The sequence below is a fragment of the Oncorhynchus nerka genome, linkage group LG4 (assembly GCF_034236695.1).
Source record: "Oncorhynchus nerka isolate Pitt River linkage group LG4, Oner_Uvic_2.0, whole genome shotgun sequence".
NCBI classification, from domain to species: Eukaryota; Metazoa; Chordata; class Actinopteri; order Salmoniformes; family Salmonidae; genus Oncorhynchus; species Oncorhynchus nerka.
The window spans coordinates 9,406,584-9,429,120 of record NC_088399.1 but is presented as its reverse complement, the minus strand read 5'-3'; the positions used below and the strand labels follow the sequence as shown (position 1 = coordinate 9,429,120).

Here is a 22,537-nt window from a genome sequence, read left to right as displayed (position 1 = left end):
TAAATAAGAACTTGTTATTAACTGACTTAGCCTAGCTAAATAAAGGTTAAACATTTATTTTATTTTATTAAACATCATTGCCATGGATGAGACAGCAGTGTGGTTTGACGTGATCGGCTCAACAACGGTGGATACAAGAGGCGTAACAAGTGCTGGACCTCCATGCTGGCCTCCCCCTGATCACCCGCTGGCCTCCCCCTGACCACCCGCTGGCCTCCCTCTGACCACCCGCTGGCCTCCCCCTGATCACCCGCTGACCTCCCTCTGACCACCCGCTGGCCTCCCCTGATCACCCGCTGACCTCCCCTGACCACCCGCTGGCCTCCCCTGACCACCCGCTGGCCTCCCCCTGACCACCCGCTGGCCTCCCTCTGACCACCCGCTGACCTCCCCCTGACCACCCGCTGGCCTCTCCCTGACCACCCGCTGGCCTCTCTCTGACCACCCGCTGGCCTCTCTCTGACCACCCGCTGGCCTCTCTCTGACCACCCGCTGGCCTCTGACCACCCGCTGGCCTCCCTCTGACCACCCGCTGGCCTCTCTCTGACCACCCGCTGGCCTCTCTCTGACCACCCGCTGGCCTCTCTCTGACCACCCGCTGGCCTCCCTCTGACCACCCGCTGGCCTCCCCCTGACCACCCGCTGGCCTCCCTCTGACCACCCGCTGGCCTCCCCCTGACCACCCGCTGACCTCCCTCTGACCACCCACTGGCCTCCCCCTGACCACCCGCTGGCCTCCCTCTGACCACCCGCTGGCCTCCCCCTGATCACCCGCTGACCTCCCCCTGACCACCCGCTGGCCTCCCCCTGACCACCCGCTGGCCTCCCCCTGACCACCCGCTGGCCTCCCCTGACCACCCGCTGGCCTCCCCTGACCACCCGCTGGCCTCCCCCTGACCACCCGCTGGCTGACCACCCGCTGGCCTCCCCTGATCACCCGCTGACCTCCCCTGACCACCCGCTGGCCTCCCCTGACCACCCGCTGGCCTCCCCTGACCACCCGCTGGCCTCCCCTGACCACCCGCTGGCATCCCGCTGACCACCCGCTGGCCTCCCCCTGACCACCCGCTGGCCTCCCCTGATCACCCGCTGACCTCCCCTGATCACCCGCTGACCTCCCCTGACCACCCGCTGGCCTCCCCCTGACCACCCGCTGACCTCCCCTGATCACCCGCTGGCCTCCCCTGACCACCCGCTGACCTCCCCTGATCACCCGCTGGCCTCCCCCCTGATCACCCGCTGACCTCCCCTGATCACCCGCTGACCTCCCCTGACCACCCGCTGACTTCCCCTGACCACCCGCTGACCTCCCCCTGATCACCCGCTGGCCTCCCCTGACCACCCGCTGGCCTCCCCTGACCACCCGCTGGCCTCCCCTGACCACCCGCTGACCTCCCCTGACCACCCGCTGACCTCCCCTGATCACCCGCTGGCCTCCCCTGATCACCCGCTGACCTCCCCCTGATCACCCGCTGACCTCCCCTGACCACCCGCTGACCTCCCCCTTACTACCCGCTGGCCTCCCCTGATCACCCGCTGACCTCCCCTGACCACCCGCTGGCCTCCCCTGACCACCCGCTGACCTCCCCTGATCACCCGCTGGCCTCCCCTGATCACCCGCTGACCTCCCCTGACCACCCGCTGGCCTCCCCTGACCACCCGCTGGCCACCCCCTGACCACCCGCTGACCTCCCCTGACCACCCGCTGACCTCCCCTGATCACCCGCTGACCTCCCCCTGACCACCCGCTGACTTCCCACTGTTACCCTAGTCTCAATCCTGTTACCCTAGTCTCAATCCTGTTACCCTAGTCTCAACCCTGTTACCCTAGTCTCAACCCTGTTACCCTAGTCTCAACCCTGTTACCCTAGTCTCAATCCTGTTACCCTAGTCTCAACCCTGTTACCATCTTCAACCCTGCTGCCCTAGTCTCAACCCTGTTACCCTAGTCTCAACCCTGTTACCCTAGTCTCAACCCTGTTACCCTAGTCTCAACCCTGTTACCCTAGTCTCAATCCTGTTACCCTAGTCTCAACCCTGTTACCATCTTCAACCCTGCTGCCCTAGTCTCAACCCTGTTACCCTAGTCTCAACCCTGTTACCCTAGTCTCAATCCTGTTACCCTAGTCTCAACCCTGTTACCATCTTCAACCCTGTTGCCCTAGTCTCAACCCTGTTACCCTAGTCTCAATCCTGTTACCCTAGTCTCAATCCTGTTACCCTAGTCTCAACCCTGTTACCATCTTCAACCCTGTTGCCCTAGTCTCAACCCTGTTACCCTAGTCTCAAACCTGTTACCCTAGTCTCAACCCTGTTACCATCTTCAACCCTGTTGCCCTAGTCTCAACCCTGTTACCCTAGTCTCAACCCTGTTACCCTAGTCTCAACCCTGTTACCATTTTCAACCCTGCTGCCCTAGTCTCAACCCTGTACCCTAGTCTCAACCCTGTTACCCTAGTCTCAATCCTGTTACCCTAGTCTCAACCCTGTTACCATCTTCAATCCTGTTGCCCTAGTCTCAACCCTGTTACCCTAGTCTCAATCCTGTTACCCTAGTCTCAACCCTGTTACCATCTTCAACCCTGTTGCCCTAGTCTCAACCCTGTTACCATCTTCAACCCTGTTGCCCTAGTCTCAACCCTGTTACCCTAGTCTCAACCCTGTTGCCCTAGTCTCAACCCTGTTGCCCTAGTCTCAACCCTGTTACCATCTTCAATCCTGTTACCATGGTCTCAACCCTGTTACCCTAGTCTCAACCCTGTTACCCTAGTCTCAACCCTGTTACCATCTTCAAACCTGTTACCATAGTCTCAACCCTGTTACCCTAGTCTCAACCTTATTACCCTAGTCTCAACCCTGTTACACTAGTCTCAACCCTGTTACCCTAGTCTCAATCCTGTTACCCTAGTCTCAATCCTGTTAACCTAGTCTCAACCCTGCTGCCCTAGTCTCAACCCTGTTACCCTAGTCTCAACCCTGTTGCCCTAGTCTCAACCCTGTTACCATCTTCAACCCTGTTGCCCTAGTCTCAACCGTTGCCTTAGTCTCAACCATGTTACCCTAGTCTCAACCCTGTTACCCTAGTCTCAATCCTGTTACCCTAGTCTCAACCCTGTTACCATCTTCAACCCTGCTGCCCTAGTCTCAACCCTGTTACCCTAGTCTCAACCCTGTTACCCTAGTCTCAAGCCTGTTACCTAGTCTCAACCCTGTTACCATCTTCAATCCTGTTACCATAGTCTCAACCCTGTTACCCTAGTCTCAACCCTGTTACCCTAGTCTCAACCCTGTTGCCCTAGTCTCAACCGTTGCCCTAGTCTCAACCCTATTACCCTAGTCTCAACCCTGTTACCCTAGTCTCAACCCTGTTGCCCTAGTCTCAATCCTGTTACCATAGTCTCAATCCTGTTACCCTAGTCACAACCCTGTTACCCTTGTCTCAACCCTGTTACCCTTTTCTCAACCCTGTTGCCCTAGTCTCAACCCTGTTACCCTAGTCTCAACCCTGTTACCCTAGTCTCAACCCTGTTACCATCTTCAATCCTGTTACCATAGTCTCAACCCTGTTACCCTAGTCTCAACCCTGTTACCCTAGTCTCAACACTGTTGCCCTAGTCTCAACCCTGCTGCCATAGTCTCAACCCTGTTACCCTAGTCTCAACCCTGTTACCCTAGTCTCAACCCTGTTACACTTGTCTCAACCCTATTACCCTAGTGTCAACCCTGTTACCATCTTCAACCCTGTTACCCTAGTCTCAACCCTGTTACCCTAGTCTCAACCCTGTTACCCTAGTGTCAACCCTGTTACCATCTTCAACCCTGTTACCCTAGTCTCAACCCTGTTACCCTAGTCTCAACCCTATTACCCTAGTCTCAACCCTGTTGCCCTAGTCTCAACCCTGTTACCCTAGTGTCAACCCTGTTACCCTAGTCTCAACCCTGTTACCATCTTCAACACTGCTGCCCTAGTCTCAACCCTGTTACCCTAGTCTCAACCCTGTTACCCTAGTCTCAACCCTGTTACCCTAGTCTCAACCCTGTTACCATCTTCAACCCTGCTGCCCTAGTCTCAACCCTGTTACCCTAGTCTCAACCCTGCTACCCTAGTCTCAACCCTGTTACCCTAGTCTCAAACCTGTTACCCTAGTCTCAATCCTGTTACCCTAGTCTCAACCCTGTTACCATCTTCAACACTGCTGCCCTAGTCTCAACCCTGTTACCCTAGTCTCAACCCTGTTACCCTAGTCTCAACCCTGTTACCCTAGTCTCAACCCTGTTACCATCTTCAACCCTGTTGCCCTAGTCTCAACCCTGTTACCCTAGTCTCAATCCTGTTACCCTAGTCTCAACCCTGTTACCATCTTCAACCCTGTTGCCCTAGTCTCAACCCTGTTACCCTAGTCTCAACCCTGTTACCCTAGTCTCAATCCTGTTACCCTAGTCTCAACCCTTTTACCATCTTCAACCCTGTTGCCCTAGTCTCAACCCTGTTACCCTAGTCTCAAACCTGTTACCCTAGTCTCAACCCTGTTACCATCTTCAACCCTGTTGCCCTAGTCTCAACCCTGTTACCCTAGTCTCAACCCTGTTACCCTAGTCTCAACCCTGTTACCATTTTCAACCCTGCTGCCCTAGTCTCAACCCTGTACCCTAGTCTCAACCCTGTTACCCTAGTCTCAATCCTGTTACCCTAGTCTCAACCCTGTTACCATCTTCAACCTCAACCCTGTTACCCTAGTCTCAACCCTGTTACCATCTCAACCCTGTTACCATCTTCAACCCTGTTGCCCTAGTCTCAACCCTGTTACCATCGTCTCAACCCTGTTACCCTAGTCTCAACCCTGTTGCCCTAGTCTCAACCCTGTTGCCCTAGTCTGAAACCCTGTTACCCTAGTCTCAACCCTGTTACCATCTTCAACCCTGTTGCCCTAGTCTCAACCCTGTTACCCTAGTCTCAATCCTGTTACCCTAGTCTCAACCCTGTTACCATCTTCAACCCTGTTGCCCTAGTCTCAACCCTGTTACCATCTTCAACCCTGTTGCCCTAGTCTCAACCCTGTTACCCTAGTCTCAACCCTGTTGCCCTAGTCTCAACCCTGTTGCCCTAGTCTCAACCCTGTTACCCTAGTCTCAACCCTGTTGCCCTAGTCTCAACCCTGTTGCCCTAGTCTCAACCCTGTTGCCCTAGTCTCAACCCTGTTACCCTAGTCTCAACCCTGTTACCATCTTCAAACCTGTTACCATGGTCTCAACCCTGTTACCCTAGTCTCAACCCTGTTACCAGTCTCAACCCTCTCTTCAAACCTGTTACCATAGTCTCAACCCTGTTACCCTAGTCTCAACCTTATTACCCTAGTCTCAACCCTGTTACCCTAGTCTCAACCCTGTTACCCTAGTCTCAACCCTGTTACCATCTTCAACCCTGCTGCCCTAGTCTCAACCCTGTTACCCTAGTCTCAACCCTGTTACCCTAGTCTCAAACCTGTTACCCTAGTCTCAACCCTAGTCTCAACCCTGTTACCATCTTCAACCCTGTCTCAACCCTGTTACCCTAGTCTCAACCCTGTTACCAGTCTCAACCCTGTTGCCCTAGTCTCAACCCTGTTACCCTAGTCTCAACCCTGTTACCATCTCAACCCTGTTACCCTAGTCTCAATCCTGTTACCCTAGTCTCAACCCTGTTACCCTAGTCTCAACCCTGTTGCCCTAGTCTCAATCCTGTTGCCCTAGTCTCAACCCTGTTACCATCTCAACCCTGTTACCCTAGTCTCAACCCTGTTACCCTAGTCTCAACCCTGTTACCCTAGTCTCAACCCTGTTGCCATCTTCAACCCTGTTGCCCTAGTCTCAACCCTGTTACCCTAGTCTCAACCCTGTTACCCTAGTCTCAACCCTGTTACCATCCCTTCTCAACCCTGTTACCCTAGTCTCAACCCTGTTACCCTAGTCTCAACCTGTTACCCTAGTCTCAACCCTGTTACCATCTTCAACCTGTTGCCCTAGTCTCAACCCTGTTACCCTAGTCTCAATCCTGTTACCCTAGTCTCAACCCTGTTACCATCTTCAACCCTGTTGCCCTAGTCTCAACCCTGTTACCATCGTCTCAACCCTGTTACCCTAGTCTCAACCCTGTTGCCCTAGTCTCAACCCTGTTGCCCTAGTCTCAAACCCTGTTACCCTAGTCTCAACCCTGTTACCATCTTCAACCTGTTGCCCTAGTCTCAACCCTGTTACCCTAGTCTCAATCCTGTTACCCTAGTCTCAAACCTGTTATCATCTTCAACCCTGTTGCCCTAGTCTCAACCCTGTTACCTTATCTTCAACCCTGTTGCCAGTCTCAACCCTGTTACCCTAGTCTAGTCTCAACCCTGTTGCCCTAGTCTCAACCCTGTTACCCTAGTCTCAACCCTGTTGCCCTAGTCTCAACCCTGTTGCCCTAGTCTCAACCCTGTTGCCCTAGTCTCAACCCTGTTACCTAGTCTCAACCCTGTTACCATCTTCAAACCTGTTACCATGGTCTCAACCCTGTTACCCTAGTCTCAACCCTGTTACCCTAGTCTCAACCCTGTTACCATCTTCAACCCTGTTACCCCTAGTCTCAACCCTGTTACCTAGTCTCAACTTTAGTCTCAACCCTGTTACCCTAGTCTCAACCCTGTTACCCTAGTCTCAACCCTGTTACCTCAACCCTGTTACCAGTCTCAATCCTGTTACCATAGTCTCAACCCTGTTACCCTAGTCTCAACCCTGTTGCCCTAGTCTCAACCCTGTTATCATCTTCAACCCTGCCCTAGTCTGTTACCCTAGTCTCAACCCTGTTACCCTAGTCTCAACCCTGTTGCCCTAGTCTCAACCCTGTTACCCTAGTCTCAATCCTGTTACCCTAGTCTCACCCTGTTACCATCTTCAACCCTGTTGCCCTAGTCTCAATCTTTACAACCCTGTTACCCTAGTCTCAACCCTGTTACCTAGTCTCAACCCTGTTGCCCTAGTCTCAACCCTGTTACCCTAGTCTCAACCCTGTTACCATCTTCAACCCTGTTACCCTAGTCTCAACCCTGTTTGCCCTAGTCTCAACCCTGTTACCCTAGTCTCAACCCTGTTACCCTAGTCTCAATCCTGTTACCCTAGTCTCAACCCATCTTCAACCCTGTTGCCCTAGTCTCAACCCTGTTACCCTAGTCTCAACCCTGTTACCCTAGTCTCAACCCTGTTACCATCTTCAACCCTGTTACTCAGTCTCAACCCTGTTACCCTAGTCTCAACCCTGTTACCATCTTCAACCCTGTTACCCTAGTCTCAACCCTGTTACCCTAGTCTCAACCCTGTTACCCTAGTCTCAACCCTGTTCACCCTAGTCTCAACCCTGTTACCCTAGTCTCAACCCTGTTACCCTAGTCTCAACCCTGTTACCCTAGTCTCAACCTCATCTTCAACCCTGTTACCCTAGTCTCAACCCTGTTACCTAGCTTAGTCTCAACCCTGTTACCATCTTCAACCCTGTTACCCTAGTCTCAACCACCCTAGTCTCAACCCTGTTACCCTAGTCTCAACCCTGTTGCCCTAGTCTCAACCCTGTTACCCTAGTGTCAACCCTAGTCTCAACCCTGTTACCCTAGTCTCAATCCTGTTACCCTAGTCTCAATCCTGTTACCCTATCTTCAACCCTGTTACCTAGTCTCAACCCTGTTACCTTAGCTTAGTCTCAACCCTGTTACCTTAGTCTCAACCCTGTTACCTAGTCTAACAACCCTGTTACCATCTTCAATCCTGTTACCATAGTCTCAACCATGTTACCCTAGTCTCAACCCTGTTGCCCTAGTCTCAACCCTGCTGCCCTAGTCTCAACCCTGTTACCCTAGTCTCAACCTGTTACCTAGTCTCAACCCTGTTACCATCTCTCAACCCTGTTGCCCTAGTCTCAACCCTGTTACCCTAGTCTCAACCCTGTTACCCTAGTGTCAACCCTGTTACCATCTTCAACCCTGTTACCCTAGTCTCAACCCTGTTACCCTAGTCTCAATCCTGTTACCCTAGTGTCAACCCTGTTACCATCTTCAACCCTGTTACCCTAGTCTCAACCCTGTTACCCTAGTCTCAACCCTAGTCTCAACCCTGTTGCCCTAGTCTCAACCCTGTTACCCTAGTCTCAACCCTGTTACCCTAGTCTCAACCCTGTTACCCTAGTCTCAATCCTGTTACCCTAGTCTCAAACCTGTTATCATCTTCAACCCTGTTCCATCTTCCCTAGTCTCAACCCTGTTACCTTAGCTTAGTCTCAACCCTGTTACCCTAGTCTCAACCCTGTTACCAGTCTCAACCCTGTTGCCCTAGTCTCAACCCTGTTACCCTAGTCTCAACCCTGTTACCATCTTCAAACCTGTTACCATGGTCTCAACCCTGTTACCCTAGTCTCAACCCCGTTACCCTAGTCTCAACCCTGTTACCATCTTCAACCTGTTACCATAGTCTCAACCCTGTTACCCTAGTCTCAACCTTATTACCCTAGTCTCAACCTGTTGCCCTAGTCTCAACCCTGTTACCCTAGTCTCAACCCTGTTAGTCTCAACCTGTTACCTAGTCTCAATCCTGTTAACCTAGTCTCAACCCTGCTGCCCTAGTCTCAACCCTGTTACCCTAGTCTCAATCCTGTTACCCTAGTCTCAACCCTGTTACCATCTTCAACCCTGCTGCCCTAGTCTCAATCCTGTTACCCTAGTCACAACCCTGTTACCCTTGTCTCAACCCTGTTACCCTTGTCTCAACCCTGTTGCTGTTCACCCTGTTGCCCTAGTCTCAACCCTGTTACCCTAGTCTCAACCCTGTTACCATCTTCAATCCTGTTACCATAGTCTCAACCATGTTACCCTAGTCTCAACCCTGTTGCCCTAGTCTCAACCCTGCTGCCCTAGTCTCAACCCTGTTACCCTAGTCTCAATCCTGTTACCCTAGTCTCAACCCTGTTACCATCTTCAACCCTGTTGCCCTAGTCTCAACCCTGTTACCCTTGTCTCAACCCTATTACCCTAGTGTCAACCCTGTTACCATCTTCAACCCTGTTACCCTAGTCTCAACCCTGTTACCCTAGTCTCAATCCTGTTACCCTAGTGTCAACCCTGTTACCATCTTCAACCCTGTTACCCTAGTCTCAACCCTGTTACCCTAGTCTCAACCCTATTACCCTAGTCTCAACCCTGTTGCCCTAGTCTCAACCCTGTTACCCTAGTGTCAACCCTGTTACCCTAGTCTCAACCCTGTTACCCTAGTCTCAATCCTGTTACCCTAGTCTCAAACCTGTTATCATCTTCAACCCTGTTCCCCTAGTCTTAACCCTGTTACCTTAGCTTAGTCTCAACCCTGTTACCTTAGTCTCAACCCTGTTGTTAGTCTCAACCCTGTTACCTAGTCTCAACCCTGTTGCCCTAGTCTCAACCCTGTTGCCCTAGTCTCAACCCTGTTACCCTAGTCTCAACCCTGTTACCATCTTCAAACCTGTTACCATGGTCTCAACCCTGTTACCCTAGTCTCAACCCTGTTACCCTAGTCTCAACCCTGTTACCATCTTCAAACCTGTTACCATAGTCTCAACCCTGTTACCCTAGTCTCAACCTTATTACCCTAGTCTCAACCCTGTCTCTCAACCCTGTTACCCTAGTCTCAACCTGTTACCTAGTCTCAATCCTGTTACCTAGTCTCAACCCTGTTACCCTAGTCTCAACCTGTTACCCTAGTCTCAACCCTGTTGCCTAGTTAACCCTGTTAGTCTCAACCCTGTTGCCCTGTCTCAACTGTTACCTAGTCTCAACCCTGTTACCTAGTCTCAATCCTGTTACCCTAGTCTCAACCCTGTTACCATCTTCAACCCTGCTGCCCTAGTCTCAATCCTGTTACCCTAGTCACAACCCTGTTACCCTTGTCTCAACCCTGTTACCCTTGTCTCAACCCTGTTGCCCTAGTCTCAACCCTGTTGCCCTAGTCTCAACCCTGTTACCTAGTCTCAACCCTGTTACCATCTTCAATCCTGTTACCATAGTCTCAACCATGTTACCCTAGTCTCAACCCTGTTGCCCTAGTCTCAACCCTGCTGCCCTAGTCTCAACCCCTGTTACCCTAGTCTCAATCCTGTTACCCTAGTCTCAACCCTGTTACCATCTTAACCCTGTTGCCCTAGTCTCAACCCTGTTACCCTTGTCTCAACCCTATTACCCTAGTGTCAACCCTGTTACCATCTTCAACCCTGTTACCCTAGTCTCAACCCTGTTACCCTAGTCTCAACCCCCTAGTGTCAACCCTGTTACCATCTTCAACCCTGTTACCCTAGTCTCAACCCTGTTACCCTAGTCTCAACCCTATTACCCTAGTCTCAACCCTGTTGCCCTAGTCTCAACCCTGTTACCCTAGTGTCAACCCTGTTACCCTAGTCTCAACCCTGTTACCCTAGTCTCAATCCTGTTACCCTAGTCTCAATCCTGTTATCATCTTCAACCCTGTTCCCCTAGTCTTAACCCTGTTACCTTAGCTTAGTCTCAACCCTGTTACCTTAGTCTCAACCCTGTTACCCTAGTCTCAACCCTGTTACCCTAGTCTCAACCCTGTTGCCCTAGTCTCAACCCTGTTGCCCTAGTCTCAACCCTGTTACCCTAGTCTCAACCCTGTTACCATCTTCAAACCTGTTACCATGGTCTCAACCCTGTTACCCTAGTCTCAACCCTGTTACCCTAGTCTCAACCCTGTTACCATCTTCAAACCTGTTACCATAGTCTCAACCCTGTTACCCTAGTCTCAACCTTATTACCCTAGTCTCAACCCTGTTACCCTAGTCTCAACCCTGTTACCCTAGTCTCAACCCTGTTACCCTAGTCTCAATCCTGTTACCCTAGTCTCAATCCTGTTAACCTAGTCTCAACCCTGCTGCCCTAGTCTCAACCCTGTTACCCTAGTCTCAACCCTGTTGCCCTAGTCTCAACCCTGTTACCATCTTCAACCCTGTTGCCCTAGTCTCAACCGTTGCCCTAGTCTCAACCCCTGTTACCCTAGTCTCAACCCTGTTACCCTAGTCTCAATCCTGTTACCCTAGTCTCAACCCTGTTACCATCTTCAACCCTGCTGCCCTAGTCTCAATCCTGTTACCCTAGTCACAACCCTGTTACCCTTGTCTCAACCCTGTTACCCTTGTCTCAACCCTGTTGCCCTAGTCTCAACCCTGTTGCCCTAGTCTCAACCCTGTTACCCTAGTCTCAACCCTGTTACCATCTTCAATCCTGTTACCATAGTCTCAACCATGTTACCCTAGTCTCAACCCTGTTGCCCTAGTCTCAACCCTGCTGCCCTAGTCTCAACCCTGTTACCCTAGTCTCAATCCTGTTACCCTAGTCTCAACCCTGTTACCATCTTCAACCCTGTTGCCCTAGTCTCAACCCTGTTACCCTTGTCTCAACCCTATTACCCTAGTGTCAACCCTGTTACCATCTTCAACCCTGTTACCCTAGTCTCAACCCTGTTACCCTAGTCTCAATCCTGTTACCCTAGTGTCAACCCTGTTACCATCTTCAACCCTGTTACCCTAGTCTCAACCCTGTTACCCTAGTCTCAACCCTATTACCCTAGTCTCAACCCTGTTGCCCTAGTCTCAACCCTGTTACCCTAGTGTCAACCCTGTTACCCTAGTCTCAACCCTGTTACCCTAGTCTCAATCCTGTTACCCTAGTCTCAAACCTGTTATCATCTTCAACCCTGTTCCCCTAGTCTTAACCCTGTTACCTTAGCTTAGTCTCAACCCTGTTACCTTAGTCTCAACCCTGTTACCCTAGTCTCAACCCTGTTACCCTAGTCTCAACCCTGTTGCCCTAGTCTCAACCCTGTTGCCCTAGTCTCAACCCTGTTACCATCTAGTCTCAACCCTGTTACCATCTTCAAACCTGTTACCATGGTCTCAACCCTGTTACCCTAGTCTCAACCCTGTTACCCTAGTCTCAACCCTGTTACCATCTTCAAACCTGTTACCATAGTCTCAACCCTGTTACCCTAGTCTCAACCTTATTACCCTAGTCTCAACCCTGTTACCCTAGTCTCAACCCTGTTACCCTAGTCTCAACCCTGTTACCCTAGTCTCAACCTGTTACCCTAGTCTCAATCCTGTTAACCTAGTCTCAACCCTGTTGCCCTAGTCTCAACCCTGTTACCATAGTCTCAACCCTGTTGCCTAGTCTCAACCCTGTTGCCCTAGTCTCAACCCTGTTACCCTAGTCTCAACCCTGTTACCCTAGTCTCAACCCTGTTACCCTAGTCTCAACCCTGTTACCCTAGTCTCAACCCTGTTGCCCTAGTCTCAACCCTGTTACCCTAGTCTCAACCCTGTTACCATCTTCAACCCTGTTACCCTTGTCTCAACCCTGTTGCCCTAGTCTCAACCCTGTTGCCCTAGTCTCAACCCTGTTACCCTAGTCTCAACCCTGTTACCCTTCAATCTCAAGTCTCAACCATGTTACCCTTGTCTCAACCCTGTTGCCCTAGTCTCAACCCTGCTGCCCTAGTCTCAACCCTGTTACCCTAGTCTCAATCCTGTTACCCTAGTCTCAACCCTGTTACCATCTTCAACCCTGTTGCCCTAGTCTCAACCCTGTTACCCTTGTCTCAACCCTATTACCCTAGTGTCAACCCTGTTACCATCTTCAACCCTGTTACCTAGTCTCAACCCTGTTACCCTAGTCTCAATCCTGTTACCCTAGTGTCAACCCTGTTACCATCTTCAACCCTGTTACCCTAGTCTCAACCCTGTTACCCTAGTCTCAACCCTATTACCCTAGTCTCAACCCTGTTGCCCTAGTCTCAACCCTGTTACCCTAGTGTCAACCCTGTTACCCTAGTCTCAACCCTGTTACCCTAGTCTCAATCCTGTTACCCTAGTCTCAATCCTGTTATCATCTTCAACCCTGTTCCCCTAGTCTTAACCCTGTTACCTTAGCTTAGTCTCAACCCTGTTACCTTAGTCTCAACCCTGTTACCCTAGTCTCAACCCTGTTACCCTAGTCTCAACCCTGTTACCCTAGTCTCAACCCTGTTGCCCTAGTCTCAACCCTGTTACCCTAGTCTCAACCCTGTTACCATCTTCAAACCTGTTACCCTAGTCTCAACCCTGTTACCCTAGTCTCAACCCTGTTGCCATCTTCAAACCTGTTACCATAGTCTCAACCCTGTTACCCTAGTCTCAACCTTATTACCCTAGTCTCAACCCTGTTACCCTAGTCTCAACCCTGTTACCCTAGTCTCAACCCTGTTACCCTAGTCTCAATCCTGTTACCCTAGTCTCAATCCTGTTAACCTAGTCTCAACCCTTGCCCTAGTCTCAACCCTGTTACCCTAGTCTCAACCCTGTTGCCCTAGTCTCAACCCTGTTACCATCTTCAACCCTGTTGCCCTAGTCTCAACCGTTGCCCTAGTCTCAACCCTGTTACCCTAGTCTCAACCCTGTTACCCTAGTCTCAATCCTGTTACCCTAGTCTCAACCCTGTTACCATCTTCAACCCTGCTGCCCTAGTCTCAATCCTGTTACCCTAGTCACAACCCTGTTACCCTTGTCTCAACCCTGTTACCCTTGTCTCAACCCTGTTGCCCTAGTCTCAACCCTGTTGCCCTAGTCTCAACCCTGTTACCCTAGTCTCAACCCTGTTACCATCTTCAATCCTGTTACCATAGTCTCAACCTGTTACCCTAGTCTCAACCCTGTTGCCCTAGTCTCAACCCTGCTGCCCTAGTCTCAACCCTGTTACCCTAGTCTCAATCCTGTTGTTACCCTAGTCTCAACCCTGTTACCATCTCAACCCTGTTGCCCTAGTCTCAACCCTGTTGCCCTAGTCTCAACCCTGTTACCCTAGTCTCAACCCTGTTACCATCTTCAATCCTGTTACCCTAGTCTCAACCCTGTTACCCTAGTCTCAACCCTGTTGCCCTAGTCTCAACCCTGTTAGTCTCAACCCTGTTACCCTAGTCTCAACCCTGTTACCCTTGTCTCAACCCTGTTGCCCTAGTCTCAACCCTGTTGCCCTAGTCTCAACCCTGTTACCCTAGTCTCAACCCTGTTACCATCTTCAATCCTGTTACCATAGTCTCAACCATGTTACCCTAGTCTCAACCCTGTTGCCCTAGTCTCAACCCTGTTGCCCTAGTCTCAACCCTGTTACCCTAGTCTCAATCCTGTTACCCTAGTCTCAACCCTGTTACCATCTTCAACCCTGTTGCCCTAGTCTCAACCCTGTTACCCTTGTCTCAACCCTGTTACCCTAGTGTCAACCCTGTTACCATCTTCAACCCTGTTACCCTAGTCTCAACCCTGTTACCCTAGTCTCAATCCTGTTACCCTAGTGTCAACCCTGTTACCATCTTCAACCCTGTTACCCTAGTCTCAACCCTGTTACCCTAGTCTCAACCCTATTACCCTAGTCTCAACCCTGTTGCCCTAGTCTCAACCCCTGTTACCCTAGTGTCAACCCTGTTACCCTAGTCTCAACCCTGTTACCCTAGTCTCAATCCTGTTACCCTAGTCTCAATCCTGTTATCATCTTCAACCCTGTTCCCCTAGTCTTAACCCTGTTACCTTAGCTTAGTCTCAACCCTGTTACCTTAGTCTCAACCCTGTTACCCTAGTCTCAACCCTGTTACCCTAGTCTCAACCCTGTTGCCCTAGTCTCAACCCTGTTGCCCTAGTCTCAACCCTGTTAGTCTCAACCCTGTTACCATCTTCAAACCTGTTACCATGGTCTCAACCCTGTTGCCTAGTCTCAACCTGTTGCCCTAGTCTCAACCCTGTTACCATCTTCAAACCTGTTACCATGTCTCAACCCTGTTGCCCTAGTCTCAACCTTATTACCCTAGTCTCAACCTGTTGCCCTAGTCTCAACCCTGTTACCCTAGTCTCAACCCTGTTACCCTAGTCTCAATCCTGTTACCCTGTCTCAATCCTGTTAACCTAGTCTCAACCCTGCTGCCCTAGTCTCAACCCTGTTACCCTAGTCTCAACCCTGTTGCCCTAGTCTCAACCCTGTTACCATCTTCAACCCTGTTGCCCTAGTCTCAACCGTTGCCCTAGTCTCAACCCTGTTACCCTAGTCTCAACCCTGTTACCCTAGTCTCAACCCTGTTACCCTAGTCTCAACCCTGTTACCATCTTCAACCCTGTTGCCCTAGTCTCAACCTGTTACCCTAGTCTCAACCCTGTTACCCTTGTCTCAACCCTGTTACCCTAGTCTCAACCCTGTTGCCCTAGTCTCAACCCTGTTACCCTAGTCTCAACCCTGTTACCCTTCAATCCTGTTACCATAGTCTCAACCATGTTACCCTAGTCTCAACCCTGTTGCCCTAGTCTCAACCTGTTGCCCTAGTCTCAACCCTGTTACCCTAGTCTCAATCCTGTTGCCCTAGTCTCAACCCTGTTACCCTATCTTCAACCCTGTTGCCCTAGTCTCAACCCTGTTACCCTAGTCTCAATCCTGTTACCCTAGTCTCAACCCTGTTACCATCTTCAACCCTGTTGCCCTAGTCTCAACCCTGTTACCCTAGTCTCAACCCTGTTACCCTAGTGTCAACCCTGTTACCATCTTCAACCTGTTACCCTAGTCTCAACCCTGTTACCCTAGTCTCAACCCTGTTACCCTAGTCTCAACCCTGTTACCTAGTCTCAACCCTGTTACCCTAGTCAACCCTCAAGTCTCAACCCTGTTACCCTAGTCTCAATCCTGTTACCATCTCTCAACCCTGTTCCCCTAGTCTTAACCCTGTTACCTTAGCTTAGTCTCAACCCTGTTACCTTAGTCTCAACCCTGTTACCCTAGTCTCAACCCTGTTACCCTAGTCTCAACCCTGTTGCCCTAGTCTCAACCCTGTTGCCCTAGTCTCAACCCTGTTACCCTAGTCTCAACCCTGTTACCATCTTCAAACCTGTTACCATGGTCTCAACCCTGTTACCCTAGTCTCAACCCTGTTACCCTAGTCTCAACCCTGTTACCATCTTCAAACCTGTTACCATAGTCTCAACCCTGTTACCCTAGTCTCAACCTTATTACCCTAGTCTCAACCCTGTTACCCTAGTCTCAACCCTGTTACCCTAGTCTCAACCCTGTTACCCTAGTCTCAATCCTGTTACCCTAGTCTCAATCCTGTTAACCTAGTCTCAACCCTGCTGCCCTAGTCTCAACCCTGTTACCCTAGTCTCAACCCTGTTGCCCTAGTCTCAACCCTGTTACCATCTTCAACCCTGTTGCCCTAGTCTCAACCGTTGCCCTAGTCTCAACCCTGTTGCCCTAGTCTCAACCCTGTTGCCCTAGTCTCAACCCCTGTTACCCTAGTCTCAACCCTGTTACCATCTTCAACCCTGCCCCTAGTCTCAATCCTGTTACCCTAGTCTCAACCCTGTTACCCTTGTCTCAACCCTGTTACCCTAGTCTCAACCCTGTTGCCCTAGTCTCAACCCTGTTGCCCTAGTCTCAACCCTGTTACCCTAGTCTCAACCCTGTTACCATCTTCAATCCTCAAGTCTCAACCATGTTACCCTAGTCTCAACCCTGTTGCCCTAGTCTCAACCCTGCTGCCCTAGTCTCAACCCTGTTACCCTAGTCTCAACCCTGTTACCCTAGTCTCAACCCTGTTGCCCTAGTCTCAACCCTGTTGCCCTAGTCTCAACCCTGTTACCCTAGTCTCAACCCTGTTACCCTAGTCTCAACCCTGTTACCATCTTCAACCCTGTTGCCCTAGTCTCAACCCTGTTACCCTAGTCTCAATCCTGTTACCCTAGTGTCAACCCTGTTACCATCTTCAACCCTGTTGCCCTAGTCTCAACCCTGTTACCCTAGTCTCAACCTGTTACCCTAGTCTCAACCCTGTTACCATCTTCAACCCTGTTACCCTTGTTTGCCCTAGTCTCAACCCTGTTGCCCTAGTCTCAACCCTGTTACCCTAGTCTCAACCCTGTTACCAGTCTCAATCCTGTTACCCTAGTCTCAACCCTGTTACCCTGTCTTAGTCTCAACCCTGCTGCCCTAGTCTCAATCCTGTTACCCTAGTCTCAACCCTGTTACCCTTGTCTCAACCCTGTTGCCCTTCAACCCTGTTGCCCTAGTCTCAACCCTGTTGCCCTAGTCTCAACCCTGTTACCCTAGTCTCAACCCTGTTACCATCTTCAATCTCCAAGTCTCAACCATGTTACCCTAGTCTCAACCCTGTTGCCCTAGTCTCAACCCTGCTGCCCTAGTCTCAACCCTGTTACCCTAGTCTCAATCCTGTTACCCTAGTCTCAACCCTGTTACCATCTTCAACCCTGTTGCCCTAGTCTCAACCCTGTTACCCTTGTCTCAACCCTATTACCCTAGTGTCAACCCTGTTACCATCTTCAACCCTGTTACCCTAGTCTCAACCCTGTTACCCTAGTCTCAATCCTGTTACCTAGTGTCAACCCTGTTACCATCTTCAACCCTGTTACCCTAGTCTCAACCCTGTTACCCTAGTCTCAACCCTGTTACCCTAGTCTCAACCCTGTTGCCCTAGTCTCAACCCTGTTACCCTAGTGTCAACCCTGTTACCCTAGTCTCAACCCTGTTACCCTAGTCTCAATCCTGTTACCCTAGTCTCAATCCTGTTATCATCTTCAACCCTGTTCCCCTAGTCTTAACCCTGTTACCTTAGCTTAGTCTCAACCCTGTTACCTTAGTCTCAACCCTGTTACCCTAGTCTCAACCCTGTTACCCTAGTCTCAACCCTGTTGCCCTAGTCTCAACCCTGTTGCCCTAGTCTCAACCCTGTTACCCTAGTCTCAACCCTGTTACCATCTTCAAACCTGTTACCATGGTCTCAACCCTGTTACCCTAGTCTCAACCCTGTTACCCTAGTCTCAACCCTGTTACCATCTTCAAACCTGTTACCATAGTCTCAACCCTGTTACCCTAGTCTCAACCTTATTACCTAGTCTCAACCCTGTTACCCTAGTCTCAACCCTGTTACCTAGTCTCAACCCTGTTACCCTAGTCTCAATCCTGTTACCCTAGTCTCAATCCTGTTAACCTAGTCTCAACCCTGCTGCCCTAGTCTCAACCCTGTTACCCTAGTCTCAACCCTGTTGCCCTAGTCTCAACCCTGTTACCATCTTCAACCCTGTTGCCCTAGTCTCAACCGTTGCCCTAGTCTCAACCCTGTTACCCTAGTCTCAACCCTGTTACCCTAGTCTCAATCCTGTTACCCTAGTCTCAACCCTGTTACCATCTTCAACCCTGCTGCCCTAGTCTCAATCCTGTTACCCTAGTCACAACCCTGTTACCCTTGTCTCAACCCTGTTACCCTTGTCTCAACCCTGTTGCCCTAGTCTCAACCCTGTTACCCTAGTCTCAACCCTGTTACCATCTTCAATCCTGTTACCATAGTCTCAACCATGTTACCCTAGTCTCAACCCTGTTGCCCTAGTCTCAACCCTGCTGCCCTAGTCTCAACCCTGTTACCCTAGTCTCAATCCTGTTACCCTTGTCTCAACCCTGTTGCCCTATCTTCAACCCTGTTGCCCTAGTCTCAACCCTGTTACCCTAGTCTCAACCCTGTTACCCTAGTCTCAACCCTGTTACCATCTTCAACCCTGTTGCCCTAGTCTCAACCCTGTTACCCTTGTCTCAACCCTATTACCCTAGTGTCAACCCTGTTACCATCTTCAACCCTGTTACCCTAGTCTCAACCCTGTTACCCTAGTCTCAACCCTATTACCCTAGTCTCAACCCTGTTGCCCTAGTCTCAACCCTGTTACCCTAGTGTCAACCCTGTTACCCTAGTCTCAACCCTGTTACCCTAGTCTCAATCCTGTTACCCTAGTCTCAATCCTGTTATCATCTTCAACCCTGTTCCCCTAGTCTTAACCCTGTTACCTTAGCTTAGTCTCAACCCTGTTACCTTAGTCTCAACCCTGTTACCCTAGTCTCAACCCTGTTACCCTAGTCTCAACCCTGTTGCCCTAGTCTCAACCCTGTTCAACCCCCTAGTCTCAACCCTGTTACCATCTTCAAACCTGTTACCATGGTCTCAACCCTGTTACCCTAGTCTCAACCCTGTTACCCTAGTCTCAACCCTGTTACCATCTTCAAACCTGTTACCATAGTCTCAACCCTGTTACCCTAGTCTCAACCTTATTACCCTAGTCTCAACCCTGTTGCCCTAGTCTCAACCCTGTTACCCTAGTCTCAACCCTGTTACCCTAGTCTCAACCTGTTACCCTAGTCTCAACCCTGTTAACCTAGTCTCAACCCTGTGCCCTAGTCTCAACCCTGTTACCCTAGTCTCAACCCTGTTGCCCTAGTCTCAACCCTGTTACCATCTTCAACCCTGTTGCCCTTGCCCCTAGTCTCAACCCTGTTACCCTAGTCTCAACCCTGTTACCCTAGTCTCAATCCTGTTACCCTAGTCTCAACCCTGTTACCATCTTCAACCCTGTTGCCCTAGTCTCAATCCTGTTACCCTAGTCTCAACCCTGTTACCCTAGTCTCAACCCTGTTACCCTTGTCTCAACCCTGTTGCCCTAGTCTCAACCCTGTTGCCCTAGTCTCAACCCTGTTACCCTAGTCTCAACCCTGTTACCCTAGTCTCAACCTGTTATCATCTTTGTCCCCTAGTCTTAACCCTGTTACCTTAGCTAGTCTCAACCCTGTTACCTTAGTCTCAACCCTGTTACCCTAGTCTCAACCCTGTTACCCTAGTCTCAACCCTGTTGCCCTAGTCTCAACCCTGTTGCCCTAGTCTCAACCCTGTTACCCTAGTCTCAACCCTGTTACCATCTCAAACCTGTTACCATGGTCTCAACCCTGTTACCCTAGTCTCAACCCTGTTACCCTAGTCTCAACCCTGTTACCATCTTCAAACCTGTTACCATAGTCTCAACCCTGTTACCCTAGTCTCAACCTTATTACCCTAGTCTCAACCCTGTTACCCTAGTCTCAACCCTGTTACCCTAGTCTCAACCCTGTTACCCTAGTCTCAATGTTACCCTAGTCTCAATCCTGTTAACCTAGTCTCAACCCTGCTGCCCTAGTCTCAACCCTGTTACCCTAGTCTCAACCCTGTTGCCCTAGTCTCAACCCTGTTACCATCTTCAACCCTGTTGCCCTAGTCTCAACCCTAGTCTCAACCCTGTTACCCTAGTCTCAACCCTGTTACCCTAGTCTCAATCCTGTTACCCTAGTCTCAACCCTGTTACCATCTTCAACCCTGCTGCCCTAGTCTCAATCCTGTTACCCTAGTCACAACCCTGTTACCCTTGTCTCAACCCTGTTACCCTGTTCAACCCTGTTGCCCTAGTCTCAACCCTGTTACCCTAGTCTCAACCCCTGTTACCATCTTCAATCCTGTTACCATAGTCTCAACCATGTTACCTAGTCTCAACCCTGTTGCCCTAGTCTCAACCCTGCTGCCCTAGTCTCAACCCTGTTACCCTAGTCTCAATCCTGTTACCCTAGTCTCAACCCTGTTACCATCTTCAACCCTGTTGCCCTAGTCTCAACCCTGTTACCCTTGTCTCAACCCTGTTACCCTAGTCTCAACCCTGTTACCATCTTCAACCCTGTTACCCTAGTCTCAACCCTGTTACCCTAGTCTCAATCCTGTTACCCTAGTGTCAACCCTGTTACCATCTTCAACCCTGTTACCCTAGTCTCAACCCTGTTACCCTAGTCTCAACCCTATTACCCTAGTCTCAACCCTGTTGCCCTAGTCTCAACCCTGTTACCCTAGTGTCAACCCTGTTACCCTAGTCTCAACCCTGTTACCCTAGTCTCAATCCTGTTACCCTAGTCTCAACCTGTTATCATCTTCAACCCTGTTCCCTAGTCTTAACCCTGTTACCTTAGCTTAGTCTCAACCCTGTTACCTTAGTCTCAACCCTGTTACCCTAGTCTCAACCCTGTTACCCTAGTCTCAACCCTGTTGCCCTAGTCTCAACCCTGTTGCCCTAGTCTCAACCCTGTTACCCTAGTCTCAACCCTGTTACCATCTTCAAACCTGTTACCATGGTCTCAACCCTGTTACCCTAGTCTCAACCCTGTTACCCTAGTCTCAACCCTGTTACCATCTTCAAACCTGTTACCATAGTCTCAACCCTGTTACCCTAGTCTCAACCTTATTACCCTAGTCTCAACCCTGTTACCCTAGTCTCAACCCTGTTACCCTAGTCTCAACCCTGTTACCCTAGTCTCAATCCTGTTACCCTAGTCTCAATCCTGTTAACCTAGTCTCAACCCTGCTGCCCTAGTCTCAACCCTGTTACCCTAGTCTCAACCCTGTTGCCCTAGTCTCAACCCTGTTACCATCTTCAACCCTGTTACCCTAGTCTCAACCCTGTTACCCTAGTCTCAACCCTGTTACCCTAGTCTCAACCCTGTTACCCTAGTCTCAATCCTGTTACCCTAGTCTCAACCCTGTTACCATCTTCAACCCTGCTGCCCTAGTCTCAATCCTGTTACCCTAGTCACAACCCTGTTACCCTTGTCTCAACCCTGTTACCCTTGTCTCAACCCTGTTGCCCTAGTCTCAACCCTGTTGCCCTAGTCTCAACCCTGTTACCCTAGTCTCAACCCTGTTACCATCTTCAATCCTGTTACCATAGTCTCAACCATGTTACCCTAGTCTCAACCCTGTTGCCCTAGTCTCAACCCTGCTGCCCTAGTCTCAACCCTGTTACCCTAGTCTCAATCCTGTTACCCTTGTCTCAACCCTGTTGCCCTAGTCTCAACCCTGTTAGTCTCAACCCTGTTACCCTAGTCTCAACCTGTTACCCTAGTCTCAACCCTGTTACCATCAACCCTGTTGCCCTAGTCTCAACCCTGTTACCCTTGTCTCAACCCTATTACCCTAGTTCAACCCTGTTACCCTTCAACCCTGTTACCCTAGTCTCAACCCTGTTACCCTAGTCTCAATCCTGTTACCCTAGTGTCAACCCTGTTACCATCTTCAACCCTGTTACCCTAGTCTCAACCCTGTTACCCTAGTCTCAACCCTATTACCCTAGTCTCAACCCTGTTGCCCTAGTCTCAACCCTGTTACCCTAGTGTCAACCCTGTTACCCTAGTCTCAACCCTGTTACCCTAGTCTCAATCCTGTTACCCTAGTCTCAATCCTGTTATCATCTTCAACCCTGTTCCCCTAGTCTTAACCCTGTTACCTTAGCTTAGTCTCAACCCTGTTACCTTAGTCTCAACCCTGTTACCCTAGTCTCAACCCTGTTACCCTAGTCTCAACCCTGTTGCCCTAGTCTCAACCCTGTTGCCCTAGTCTCAACCCTGTTACCCTAGTCTCAACCCTGTTACCATCTTCAAACCTGTTACCATGGTCTCAACCCTGTTACCCTAGTCTCAACCCTGTTACCATCTTCAAACCTGTTACCATAGTCTCAACCCTGTTACCCTAGTCTCAACCTTATTACCCTAGTCTCAACCCTGTTACCCTAGTCTCAACCCTGTTACCCTAGTCTCAACCCTGTTACCCTAGTCTCAATCCTGTTACCCTAGTCTCAATCCTGTTAACC

At 50.5% G+C, this 22,537-nt stretch overlaps 1 protein-coding gene across 1 annotated transcript in view; it reads right to left on the bottom strand.

Moving 5' to 3' along the window:
* Window positions 1-289: 289 nt before the first annotated feature.
* Window positions 290-22,537, bottom strand: part of LOC135571352 (uncharacterized) — a 94,479-nt gene continuing 72,231 nt past the window's right edge. Inside the window, exon 5 of the mRNA XM_065017129.1 lies at window positions 290-1,439. Within this exon, the coding sequence (XP_064873201.1) occupies window positions 290-1,439 (1,150 nt within the window). The remainder of the gene's footprint in view (window positions 1,440-22,537) is intronic.